The sequence below is a fragment of the Pezoporus wallicus genome, unplaced genomic scaffold (assembly GCF_028554395.1).
Source record: "Pezoporus wallicus isolate ANWC-B61680 ecotype Strahan unplaced genomic scaffold, APGP_CSIRO_Pwel_v1 scaffold_13239, whole genome shotgun sequence".
Taxonomy (NCBI): domain Eukaryota; kingdom Metazoa; phylum Chordata; class Aves; order Psittaciformes; family Psittacidae; genus Pezoporus; species Pezoporus wallicus.
The window spans coordinates 132,725-145,914 of NW_026642052.1; the positions used below are offsets into that span (position 1 = coordinate 132,725).

Below are 13,190 nucleotides of genomic sequence, written 5' to 3' on the forward strand. Positions count from 1 at the left end.
TCTACTGAGAGAACTCTTCACATTCCAGCTTCAGGGTTAAATTATTTTCCAGTCACATTTGCAAAACCCCTATGGAGGGCAAGAGTACAAATAATAAACAGGGCTGACACTGAGGCCAGAAGTTTGTAGCAATGTGTGAAAATGGATAATATTTTCTAATCCCAGTTACCACACAAGTCAAAAGTAGATATCGCTCTGCAAGCCCACTGGAATTCATCCTTATCTGTTTATGATGCCACATCGGACCTAGCCAGAGAAACAAAACAAAAAAAAATACAACAAAAAATAAGACCTTCTTACAATATGGGAACAATTCTAAAAGCAAAAATTACAACAGATTGTCATTGAAACTGTTTCTCTCCGTGCCTCAGTTGCACAAATCAATTCAACAAGCTTTCCAGCCTAAAGACCACTTACATTTCTATTTCTATTATTTCTACTAACTACTGATCCATTTTGAGTAAGTGGAACAGCAGCAAATTTAGCAGTAGTACAGATACCCTGGGGTAACTAAGAAATCAAAGAATACAAGTATCTGTTGCTTGTTATTTGCTCAAGTAATCTTCTTGCACAGAAACCTTGAGAACCAAAAATGTATTCTCAGGGTAAACCCAAGAAATTATATTGTGTACATCATATGGTAGTATCAAGAACACTACATTTTTCAATTAAATTTGAGGCTTTCTTCTGAACTGTGGAACAAGCAGTATCAGCATATAAGTTAGTTTTAATTGCTTTATAGTGGGAAGAACTGTGTACTTGGGGGTAATACTGCTGCTGTTCACTTCAACACTATTTTACACAGCATTGAAGGAATAGTACTATGCTTTAGAAACTGGAAATCCAGCAGGAGAGAGCAGATAGCATAAGGAAAAAGGTAAGCATGCTTAACCAACATAACACACTTCCTGCATAACTCATTTCACACAAGTCTTTATTTTCTGAAGCCTTCATACATGTGCTAAGTAATGGGAAGTTTTTGCATGCTCAGATAGGTCAAAAGCCTGTAGTAGCAAAGCTTACCATCCGATGCCTCCTCTCCAACATCAAAGACTTTCCTTTACCGCAAGCTGTTCTCATACCATTTCTCAAACCATTTCCAACTTTTTAAAGCAATATTAACTTCCTAATAGAGGTAATTCTTTCAAAAATCATTGGGTTTTTATATGACTGTCTTAAAGTCTGCATTTGTGACAGAAGACAGTCACAGTATTGTTACACCACAAATGGAACTTGGAGTTATGACTGAACGATTTAAACTTCTCCTCTCTGTCTAATCATAAAGTTACGATGACTGAACAAGCTACCTGCATGGGTAAGTTTATTTTCTTTCCAACACCTTGAACTCCAACCGCTCAGTTTAGCATTAAATTATATCCTAACAGTAACAGAGCAGTCTAAAATTCACCTATTCCCTCAAACTCCCAAGTATTTTGTAATCCCTCATTCCAATATGTAGAAGTCCTGGTTGAACTCAGTGCAGAATATATGTAGATGTAGCTATGTATCTACATGAACATCTAAATGCTTCATTTTATTTAAGGAAAACTTATCACAACCTGACACAAGAGAAAACAAGGTTGCACGACATTCCACAAAACACTTGTCATAATAATCCATTATTCATATTTTAAATATATACACAACAGTTATTATATTATTACAATGCTGTTATATCTCTTGAAAATAGATGAAATAGTTAATAATTCATGAATTATTTCATATAGAAAGAGCTAGCCTTTATTTTAACATTAAGGTCACAAGGAAAATTAAATTCCTCTCCTAAGAACTGTCTTAAAAAAAAAAATTATTTGCTACCTTGTCTGTCTTATCGTACTTCCCCAGCATTAAAGAAAAATGAAATGAAAAAGCTTCCAACAGAAAAAAACAGACTTAATCCCCAAGTACAGAAATATCACCAAATAAATAATTTGCAAGTATTGTTAAATTTGCTAATGTGGTGCTACCACGTGTATGTGGAGGAAAAGGCAATTTTTAGCAAATTTAAGTCATGAGACTACATAAACAATGCAGAGGCTGCTATTAGAATTTATCCTTCTTTGCAACAGTGAAAAGAAAATGTTAAAATGTAGCAAATTACAATACAAGAGAGCTGACATCAATCCTCTGACAGCCATGGTGAAGAACTATAAAGCCCCTAATAGTCAGGCATCGATTCCTATGGAACTGGATCTGGTAGAGGCTCATACTATACCAATGCTGAGAAAAGCCAGTTTTAAAATGACCTGGCTCCATTGTCCTCATTTAGCCTTTGAATGCTCTGGGAATTACACCACTGTGTCCCAGGTCTACTATGTCAATATTCAATCAAGATACCAACCTGTCAATTTTTTCTTAGTATAGTAAGTATGATCTAGGGCAGATAATCTTGCTCTAAGAAATGAAACCTCATCTTTTAAAATAGAATGTTACAGCAGTTCATAAACTCAGAAATTTAGAGCCTTTACAGCCGGGTTCTCTTTCAAAAGAAGAAAATACTGTACCTTTTTTTTTTAATTTGAATAAAACTTTTAACAATTAGACCAAAACCAAACAGCTAAAAAACCCCACTGTTTTTAATGAAGTATACATAAAATATTAATCTTGCTCTCCTGTTATTCCCTCATGTCCTAAATGGATGACTATCATCTTCCACCCAGGACAGTACTCTCTCATAGGAGTTTGCACACAATTAAATGCAGTCACTGGAACCAGATGATCTTGAAGGTCTCTTCCAACCCAAACCATTCTGTGATTCTATGATTTTAGCGTTCCACTCTGTGACAAAGGACATTTCCCAGGGGGCTCCCAGTAGCATTCTACCTTTTACTCATTGTTTCCCACAGCTCATTTTCACCCTATTTCCACACTCTACCATGAACTATTTCTGTCTGCAGGCTTGAACCACTCTTAACGCATATTCCTTTATAAGGGCAAAACTTTGGTTTTTTTTGACACTTGACTCTCAACTCATTTCATAGTGATGTTTTCAGTTGTTAAATTGAAGAAAAACTATGGAGATAAGTCTGGCTGAAACACAGCATTTTTGATAACATTCTCCACGTATTTTATATTGCTACAGAAATTGAGACAGACAAGTGATAACAACACAACACTGAAATATGCTTTAGCTTTCTCTAAGGGCTCCAATTCCTCAGCAACATTAAGTAACACTGTGATAGATAAGGAGGTTCAGATTCATAGGTGTCGGCTTCTCACCTACTATACGGAGGAGTGACCTATGCATGAAGCAACCCACTAAAAGCTACATTTGAAGCTTAATATTACAGCAAACAAACTGCTGACAGCTGACTTGAAAATGCAGGACTGCCAATTGCAGCAATTCAAGAGGTGCTTTCTGAGCAGGCAAATAGCAAGGAAAGAGTGAAGAGCCAGTATAATATACCATCAGTAACCACAGTGTCAATCACTGCTATCAGTGAGACAGAAACAGTCATGTTTCACAAATATCACAGATTCTCCATTTTACTGTGCTGTAGTACAGCGCCAGAGTAATACAGTCAGGCAAATCCATGGTTTACTTCAGGTCAGTCCCCTAACGGGGGAAAATTCCTTCCTAGTGCACATTTGCAGCTCAAATTACCCATTGCTAAGACAACAATCTGCAACTCAAGGAACAGTTTTGATAAAACCATGCTGGGAATTGACTTAGATGCTATTCTAAGACCTTGCTACTACACACAGAGAAGTAATTCTCAGTGTACTGAAACAGCAAGTACTACAATCCTGGTGCCACTTCCACAATGTCAAGTACTTATGCACAGGTTTGATATTCACCTGTCAAGTCCTAACCAAAACTTTGCTTTAGAGACAAACGTTTTTTTTTTCTCTTTCCTCTTAAAACCAATGAAGTTCTGTAATATGTAACAATAAACCTAGTTCCATTTAAGTAGCTTAAATAATGTTTTTAACCATTTTGTCAATTCAAGTATCTTGTAGACATTAATCTATGTGAAAATAGCAATTCATTTAAAGAAATATCACTAATTCATAGGTGATTAATTAAAAGGTGTACACAAACTACCATTACTTCAATACCCTGTGATGTTGGAAGCAACTTAGAAAATGACACCTCATTAACCACTAATATAAAAATACTTCAAACCAAAACTGAGCTGAACCAGCACTGCATATTTCTCAAGATTCCCTGATGCAAACATGCTTACGAAAAAATGTCCTTTCCCTCTACTACCATCAACCAATTTCAACAAACTGAAGTATGACATCCTACCTATCCTTTTTTTCATTTAAGATAAACTTACATAGCTTTTCACCTGCACACTTAAGTTACTGTTAATTTTAACTGAAACCAGTAGAGGAAGAAGTGTTTTATTCTGTGGTCTAGTATTAAATAGACAAATGCAAAATACTTTATTAGTAGTATGCTATGTTCTACCACTGGCATGCAAACACCAAGTCAAAAAAAGAGATGTCATTTTTATACTAGGCTATCATAACTGGGAAGAAGTGTTATATCACATTAACATGAAAATGAAAAAGCAAAGCATGTCATTACCTTGATTCTTACTCATAAATATATACTACACAGCATCATAATATACAGTTAACTCACAGGATTTGAAATCCAAATTGCAAGATCTCCGGAAGTTTTGAAAGGTTAATTTACTGTAAAAAGCTCAATTTTTATCATTGAGTAGTATTAAGGCAGAACAGCATAAGACAACATTCTGACTAGCAGTTCTTTACTAAAGAACTGTTAACAGTCTTCAAAACTGAAGTCCTCTGCGTATCACAGAATCACTTGTGTCGGAATGGACCTTAAAGATCATCTAGTTCTAACCCGCTGCCCCAGTGCACCATACCTTCAACTTGCCTTGAGTAATACTGCTGTATGTATGTATGTCTACTATAAAGCAGAATACTTTATTTAGGCACAGTCCTTTTGTTTTGTCTCAATCTGTTCATACACTACAGTAAACATGGAGCTCTAACAATAGTACCAAAAGTTGAAAGAATAGATAGAGACATAAAACTCAGCTCTTCAGATATGCTAAAGAGCCAATAGAATATAACCTCTCTCTAAAGAGAATCACAGTTTGTAAGAGTTGTTGGTCTCTCAGAAAAAAAAAAAAAATTACACCAATTTAAAGACATTAGTTAATAAAACTTTCAAATAAATGTTCTCTACTTCATAAAATTTTCCACAAAACAAAATGTCAAAACATCTGTCAATCAAACAAACTATCAGTAAATCTGAAATTAAGCAATTCAGGAACAATGAATTTCAAAATCAGACAAAAAGGCAGAAGGGACAGGGATTCCAGAAATCTTTGCCCATAGAAAACACTAAAATTTGATAGAAAGACTATGCCTATAAACTTCATGGAGGTAAAAACTGGCAATAATCTGGGAACTTTAGTAATACATAGAATCATACCACAGTATACCAGGTAGGAAGGGACCTCCAAGAACCATCTGGTCCATCTTTTCTAGCAAAAGCATGGTCTATACAACACGGCCCAGAACCTGAATCTTAGGTGTCCAACGCTGGAAAATCTACCACTTCCCTGGGGAGTTTATTCCAATGGCTGACTGTTCTCATTGTGAAAAGTTTCCTCTTGTGTTCAGTCAGAATCTCCCCAAGAGTAACTCGTGCCCATCACCCCTCATCTTTTCCATGTGACTCCTTGTAAAAGGCAAGTCTCCATCTTCTTTGTAGCCACACTTTAAATACTGCAACACAGCAGTAAGGCCTACCCTGAACCTTCTTTCCTGAAGGCTGAACCGACCCATTTCCCCCAGCCTTTCTTCACACAGCAGGCTTCCAGTGTTTTGATCATCTTTGTGGCCCTCCTTTGGACTCTCCCCAGCATGTCCACATCTTTTTTGTATAGTGGGGATCAAAACAGAATACAAAACAAGGACAAAAAAAAGAAAAAAGAAATCATGCAAAGACTAAGAGCCTGGTGAACTATGTCATGTGCTCACAAGTTTCTTTTTAAATGCATTGCCAGAAAAAAAAAAAATCAGAAAGAGCACATTTCTAACTAAAAAAAAGGTCTCAGAATTGTGTGACCGGGGTTGCAGGTGTCGCTAAAGTACTGCCCAAGTCAGCTGTTATTCCTAGCTTCAGAAGCATGACCTTCCATTAGAACCAGTTTAACCCTAGGACTAGCTGTTAGTTCTCAACCTACCTCAAACCTCACCGTACTTTGGTCTAAAACTGATTTTTCTGCCTTACTATGCAATATTAGTCAACACCTACATTCTGAATCCTTACTAAAATACTGCTGCTCCTCGTTTGGCATTTACATGACAAGTTCTTGAAAGGAAAAGCTAAAACCCATTGCTTTTACACAAAGTACTACAAAATAATTAAGTCCTAATTAGCAAAAAGCCATTTTTGACATGACATTTGACGATGATCTGACCTATTCTGCAGAAAATTAGGCATCTCAAAAATAGCTACATGAGAAAAATAAACCCATCTCCATCTTTTCTTTCAGTTCCAGCAGCAGATTGTTTTAGTAACAGCAATCTGCTTCACAAATGAAAAGAAGAAATTACTAGGCATCAGAAGATATTAAGTCACGGGGTGGTGAGTCACTATATAACAAGCCAAACAAACTGACCAAGGAGCTACTGAAGCCTGCATTTCTTGCATTCCTACAGGTGAAACATTCAGAGAAGCTATGTTTTAAAGAAAACAGCTCCTCAACTCTGCATATACTAAAAAAATAAACCAGAAAGGCTGTGCACCGGCAGAAATAAATTGCCATCCCTAAGGATAAGACAGCAAAGAAGGAGATTGTATCATGGTATTGTTCATCCACCACTATTGTTAAAAAAGCCTTTTCTAAGAAAACAGTTTGGAAAATATTTGCCTAGAAAATTTGTGGATGTGGAATGTCCATTACTGGAGGTTTATAAGAATAAGTCAGATAAGTCACTCTTCATAAATATTCGGGTAAAGCTGATCCATCACACTGAAGACTAAAGCCAATGACCTTTCAAGACGATTCTCACCTTTATTCCGCACCTCCCCCCCCCAAATCACTGAATATTGACTGATACTAAACTTGCAGTTTCTAGTGGTGAACCCTTAAACTCCATGTTTTTTTCTAGGGACAGTCTACAGAGATACTATAAGTAGGCAGAAGTATTAAAATTGTTTTTGACAAAAATGCATTGACTGTGAACTCTCTGCAAGTGCTCTTCAAAAAAACTGCACTTCTTAGTTTTCTTGCAAGCAAGCAATACCTGACTTTTTTTTTTCTTTCCAGACTCAGCTAACTTACTGTGAATACTTGCTATAGCGATGAAGGAACTGGCCTTCCAACTCATCTTAACTTGATTAGTGATGAAATTCTTCCCCGTAATGAAGTTGGGTACATTTGATTAATAGTAAGAAATTCTCGAAAGAGGCAAATCAAAATATATCCTTTACAGTTAACTGCCATTGTTTTACTTGGTGGAAATGTGAAAATGATTTCAATGAGAAAATGAACATGAGCCGGCAGTGTGTGTTCACAGCCCAGAAAGCCAACCCTATCCTGGGCTGCATCAAAAGGAGCATGACCATGAGACCTCACCTGGAGTATTGTGTGCAGTTCTGGTGTCCCCAACATAAAAAGGACATGGAACTGTTGGAACAAGTCCAGAGGAGGCCACGAGGATGATCAGGGGACTGGAGCACCTCCCATATGAAGACAGGCTGAGGAAGCTGGGGCTGTTCAGCCTGGAGAAGAGAAGGCTGCGTGGAGACCTCATAGCAGCCTTCCAGTATCTGAAGGGGGCCTATAGGGATGCTGGGGAGGGACTCTTCATTAGGGACTGTAGTGATAGCACAAGGGGTAATGGGTTAAAACTTAAACAGGGGAAGTTTAGATTGGATATAAGGAGGAAATTCTTTACTGTTAGGGTGGTGAGGCACTGGAATAGGTTGCCCAGGGAAGCTGTGAATGCTCCATCCCTGGCAGTGTTCAAGACCAGGTTGAACAGAGCCTTGGGTGACATGGTTTAGTGTGAGGTGTCCTTGACCATGGCAGGGGGTTGGAACTGTATGACCTCTCCTTTCCAACCCTAACTATTCCATCATTCTATGTAAGTGAATCTTTATTACTATGGTCTTTCCACTTCTAATTCTCCTGAGCTGAAAGCAAGAGTTTCGTTTTCACACAGAAATCCTCCTACCAGCTGAGCATATGGTGTATTCTGGACTTGAACCTACTTTGGTTTAAAGTGTTTTTCTTGGGTGTGCTGGAGAGGAAGTATCAAAGCATCTGTGCAAGTACCAAGCGTACCACAAAAATTTCTACCTCCAAAAATTTGGATTTTATTATTGAAAAACTTGGTGTCAAACAGCATACACTGTGAAGGGAAAGTTGTATTTTCCTCAAGGCTTTTGCAATTTCTGAATTGTTTTACTTATTAAATTATCCTGGTTTAATCCAGCAGGAAACCAAACACCACACAGCCATTCACTCACTCCCCTGTCCCTCAAATGGATGGGAGGGGGTAAAATTTGTGGGTTGACATAAAGACAGTTTAGTAAGAAAGAAGCTGAAGAGTCCTTGATCACTGCTTAGCAACAACTAAAAGAGTGTGTTATCAACATTATTCTTCCCCTAAATCCAAAATATAGCACTATACCTGCTACTGGGAAGAAAAGTATCTCTATCCCAGAGAAGACTAAGACATTAATGAAACTGCAAAACCATCCAAATTAGAGAGCTAGACTTGGCTGCATTGGTCTTTGCTCTAATTCTTCTCCCTTCAAGTCTCACTCAAAACATAGCCATGGTTTCAGCAAAGACTCTCAGCCATCTTTCTGGTTTAGGTGAACCGTACTACACAACAGGAACTTAAAGACAGATTCCTACTTTTCAAATAATCTACAGACAAAAGCCCTCTTTTGCTTGGTTCCTCAGTACTCCACTCATTTTCAAGACTATTCACAAGAAGCAGATAATACTCTTTTCCATAAGATCAGCACAGCTACCAGCTGTCTTCACATTGTTCATTTATTGAGGAAAAGCCATCAGATTCATGAAGTATGAAAGCTGAGCAGCTACAAAAGAAATGCCTACTTCATGCTGCCTGAAGTTTTGAAACAAGCAATTTGATGTTTGTTCTTATTTAAGGGAATGCATTAACACTCTTAAGTGAGATGTAGTAGATTTAATTTATGGATAGTGTTTTCAAAAACACATACTTTAAAATTAGGAAGGGCATATATCTACCAAAGATTCATTTTAAAGGGACTTGACAATAAAAACTAATACAATAAATGATTATGTAAGACATTTCATGTATGCAAAAATGTCAATGAAGTCAGAAAGGTGGCATTTTGATTACCTGACAAGAGCGAAACTGGTTGACTAGCAGCGTACATCTCTGTGGGTCTTTCCGTCCATCCAAACTGTCCAGCTCAGCTGCTACTTGATTTAATTCCTCATCAGCATAGTAGAACTGAGCAAGGAGCTGTGGGTCTGTTCTCTGTATTGAAGACAAAGAAATACACAATATTACATTATTTTTGCAAATAAAAGCACACTTCTTAGAATCACAGAATGGTTTGGGTTGGAAGGGATGTTATTGCTCATCCAGTTCCAAACCCAATGCCGCAGGCAGGGATACCTTCCAGTAAACCAGGTTGCTCCAAGCCTCATCCAACCTGGCCTCGAACACTGCCAGGGATGGGGCAGCCACAGCTTCTCTGGGCACCCTGTGCCAGCTAACTTTTTAATTGCTATTTTTTTTTTTACATATAAGTCAGAAAATTAGTGTGGCATCGTGGAAAAGAATTTCTTTATGCAGACTCTCACATAACAAAGTCAGGCATTACTCAGCTACCACATCTCCAAAACCATCCCGGCGTTCTCACTACTTCTGGCATAATTATCTGGTGGAACAAACAACTGAATCATGTTTTGTTTATTAAACAAAAGTATACTTCAGCTCTAGGCAAAACAAGAACAAAATGGCTTTCCAAGTTAAAAAACAACAAATGCAAACACCCAAATCTATTAAGCACTGTGGTAACCCCTACAATATGATGCACAGTTCTACCTGGACCACAAGAATCAACTCACAGAAAGGGAAGGTACTGAATCTACATTGCCAGGGATGAATAGATGTAAAGACTTCACAAAGCATATAACAGGATTACATAAGGGATTACAGAGAAAACTGTAATGCCTTCCAAAAACAAGTCTTCCAAATGGAAAGAACAGAATTATTACAATGGATTTGGAGCTACACTAAAGCAAAACAGAATAATAATAAGAGTAAAATAATAAAGAAAGCTGTCAATACTTTTGATGATGCATATCAATAATAGTTTACCCCATAAGATTTTTTTGTTATTAAATATTAATAAATGGAAGTTTTGAAGTCTATGAAAGCTTTCATCAAAATACAGGAAAAATAACCGATCAGTGTGCATGGAAGGAGGAAATATGAATTCTGACTGTTAAAGAGTGGAGGTACAAGTGGGAGGAGGGAGGGAGCAGATTTTGTAGGAGTCAGCAACCTGGTGAAAGATTCATGGGCTCAGATAAGCACAACATTATTCTTAAGTAGTAGTCAGTAAAACATACATGATATTTGTAGGAGATGTGTATAAAGTAAAACCAGTTTGTTTTAATCACAGTGTAAGAAACATTAACACTATACTAACTGTAGACTGGGAATTAGAACTGTCACTAGAAGACAACAAACCCACACTGATACTACAGAAAAGAGCTGCAAAGTATCTGAAATGTTTTTGTTCTTCAGTGCTTTAAGAATTAACAAAATACTTTTAGAAGGACGAGGTTATGTCTATAACCAGTAAAAATAAAGACCAAGTTGCATGGAAGCAAGTTAAGAGGCTTGGAAAAAAGAAAAATCCATTAACATAGGAAAAACCTTCCAGGTAAAGAAAGCTGTTAGATACAAAGAAACCATAGCTTTTGTAAACTAAAGAAGAAGTAGGAAATACCTAGAGATTATTATGATGCAACACATTTTAAATTACAACTAATGAAGATGTACAAGATAAGTACATCAGAGCAAAACATGTACCAACAGAAAAAAGTGTACTGCAGTGGAGAAATTAGTCAACAGCAAAACAGAAGATAACATCGCTTTAAAAAAACATCATCAAATGCAACACACAGCCAAAGACAGAAAACACTGAGTGTATAAGGAAGTATACATTGTGAACCTTAACATTTTCTATCTGAAACCCAAAATATTTCCACTACTGTAAAAGGATAAAAAAAACATTGCTTTTAAGGGATGGGGACACGGATACAGTGGGATCAGAAATGCTGCCATTAGCAAACTATGGGGCTTAAAGCACTAATAGAGGTGGCTAAAGGTATATTGGACAGCTGAATGTCACTCCTCACACACGCCCCATTCTGCAGCACCAGGCCAGAAGACACGAGCTGTCTGCGATCACACACAAAGATTAGTAGCAAACCTCTGCCAACAGCAACATGGGTTCAGAAGTGGTGAGAGCACAATAAATGCCAACAGGAATACTTAGGGGAAAAAAAAAAAAAACAAAACCAAACATTTATTTTTGCCTAAAAAAATTTTCAACAGAAGGCATCACAACATACTGTTAAACTCCCTATTTTAGTCTCCACGAGATACGTATCCTGCAGAAGAATCCTTCATAGTACAACAACATTAAAACCTGCACTAAACACTGTTTAGTCCCTGAAAAGGAACAAGAATATTAACACCTTTTGAGAACAGTATACATCCTCCACACTTGACAGAATCAAGGAGTTAACTACTGCAAATATTTTATTGCCGTAAGATTTAAGGAAAAAGATTCAGTCTTAGTAGTGATGCTAAATACGCCCTCAGTGTTATGTACTGAGGTTCTCAGTCAGCGATTTAATGAAACAACAATCCTCCCTGAGAACAGAGGCACTGACACCCGCTCATACATGCCCTGTTTGGGCAGGAACATAGTGAATTTAAGGCTACCTTTAACATTGCTGTGAGCCGTCACACTGCCCAGCAACTTCCCACATCATACTATTTCACACCACCCAAATTCTGAGGGAAGTCAGAAATAAAACATGTTTTCAGGCAGTTGAAATGTAGTAACGAAAGCGTTAGGGATTTCTTTTCTTCTTTAAACAGGCACTCGTTACAAAATAGAGAGCCTTTCTAACCATAAGCTTCCATCTCTTAATGCTTTTAATGTCATTTATTAAGCAAGCTCAGTAGCCTAAATACAAGCTGTCAAAAATTTAGTGTCTTGAATAATGTCTTCACTATAGCCTCGATAGTTCCAAGGGAGAAGGATAAAGCTTGTAATAGCTGACCAGGGAAACAAACAAAATTCAAATTGAATGATAATAAGAGGGACTTGAACTTTCAGCATTTCCCCTGCCCAGTTATTTTTATTACTTCTGATTTTTACATTTTCCTTCAGCATTTGCTCACATTCATTAAAACTTTCAAGACAAAGTTGTTAACCAAAAATGCAAGAGGTTATGTGTGGAATCATGGCAAAGCATGACTGCTGATTTATAAGCAGCTAAATTGCACTGCAGAAGCAAAACAAGGCAGCTGATTAAGGCTGGTCTCAAGCAAAACAAAAGTAACGCTGAGATACTTAGCTCCCATGTGGCTTATCTTTTAAATAGGAGGAAAAAAAGTTTTAGTGGAGTTCTCTACTGTATTATGCTTGGTGTGTATTAGTAGCATGATCTCTTGATTAACTGCATCGGTTGTATGTGGTCCCTGGCAAGCTGAAGCTGCATAAAACTCTAAATCTCTTAGCAGGGGACCATTTAAAGCAAATCACCACAACTTTCTAAATTCAATTTGTTATCAGATGAAAAGATGCTGTTCTCGCATCTTGTAAAAAAGCTGCTCTATGAAAACCAGAAGCTGTCACTAAAAAGTGTCAACTAACTGGGAAAAGAAGAAATTATAGCACAGACTTCTCAATGCAGGAGAGAAGTAAATAGCTAGACTGAAACTGAGGCTACCATGAGAAGCCAGGGTGCGCCAGATCAACCTCAAACCATACAGTAACTGGAGTTTAAGAATCACCATGAAAATCCCATTTCCAGAAAGAAGGGTGCTCCTTGGAAAGGATTTCCTCCTTTTGAAACAAAACTGCCATCATCTTTTCCATGAATTTTAACAGCAGCTTTCAAGTATCAGTACTGCTTTTCAAGTAACACAAACTA

At 37.4% G+C, this 13,190-nt stretch overlaps 1 protein-coding gene across 4 annotated transcripts in view; it reads right to left on the minus strand.

The window, feature by feature from the left end:
• ZFYVE28 (zinc finger FYVE-type containing 28) overlaps positions 1-13,190 on the minus strand; it is a 147,865-nt gene that overhangs the window by 65,376 nt on the left and 69,299 nt on the right. For all 4 annotated transcript variants that reach the window (XM_057426831.1, XM_057426830.1, XM_057426829.1 and 1 more), the window contains exon 2: positions 9,340-9,480. In XM_057426831.1, coding sequence (XP_057282814.1) covers positions 9,340-9,480 — 141 coding nt within the window. The remainder of the gene's footprint in view (positions 1-9,339; positions 9,481-13,190) is intronic.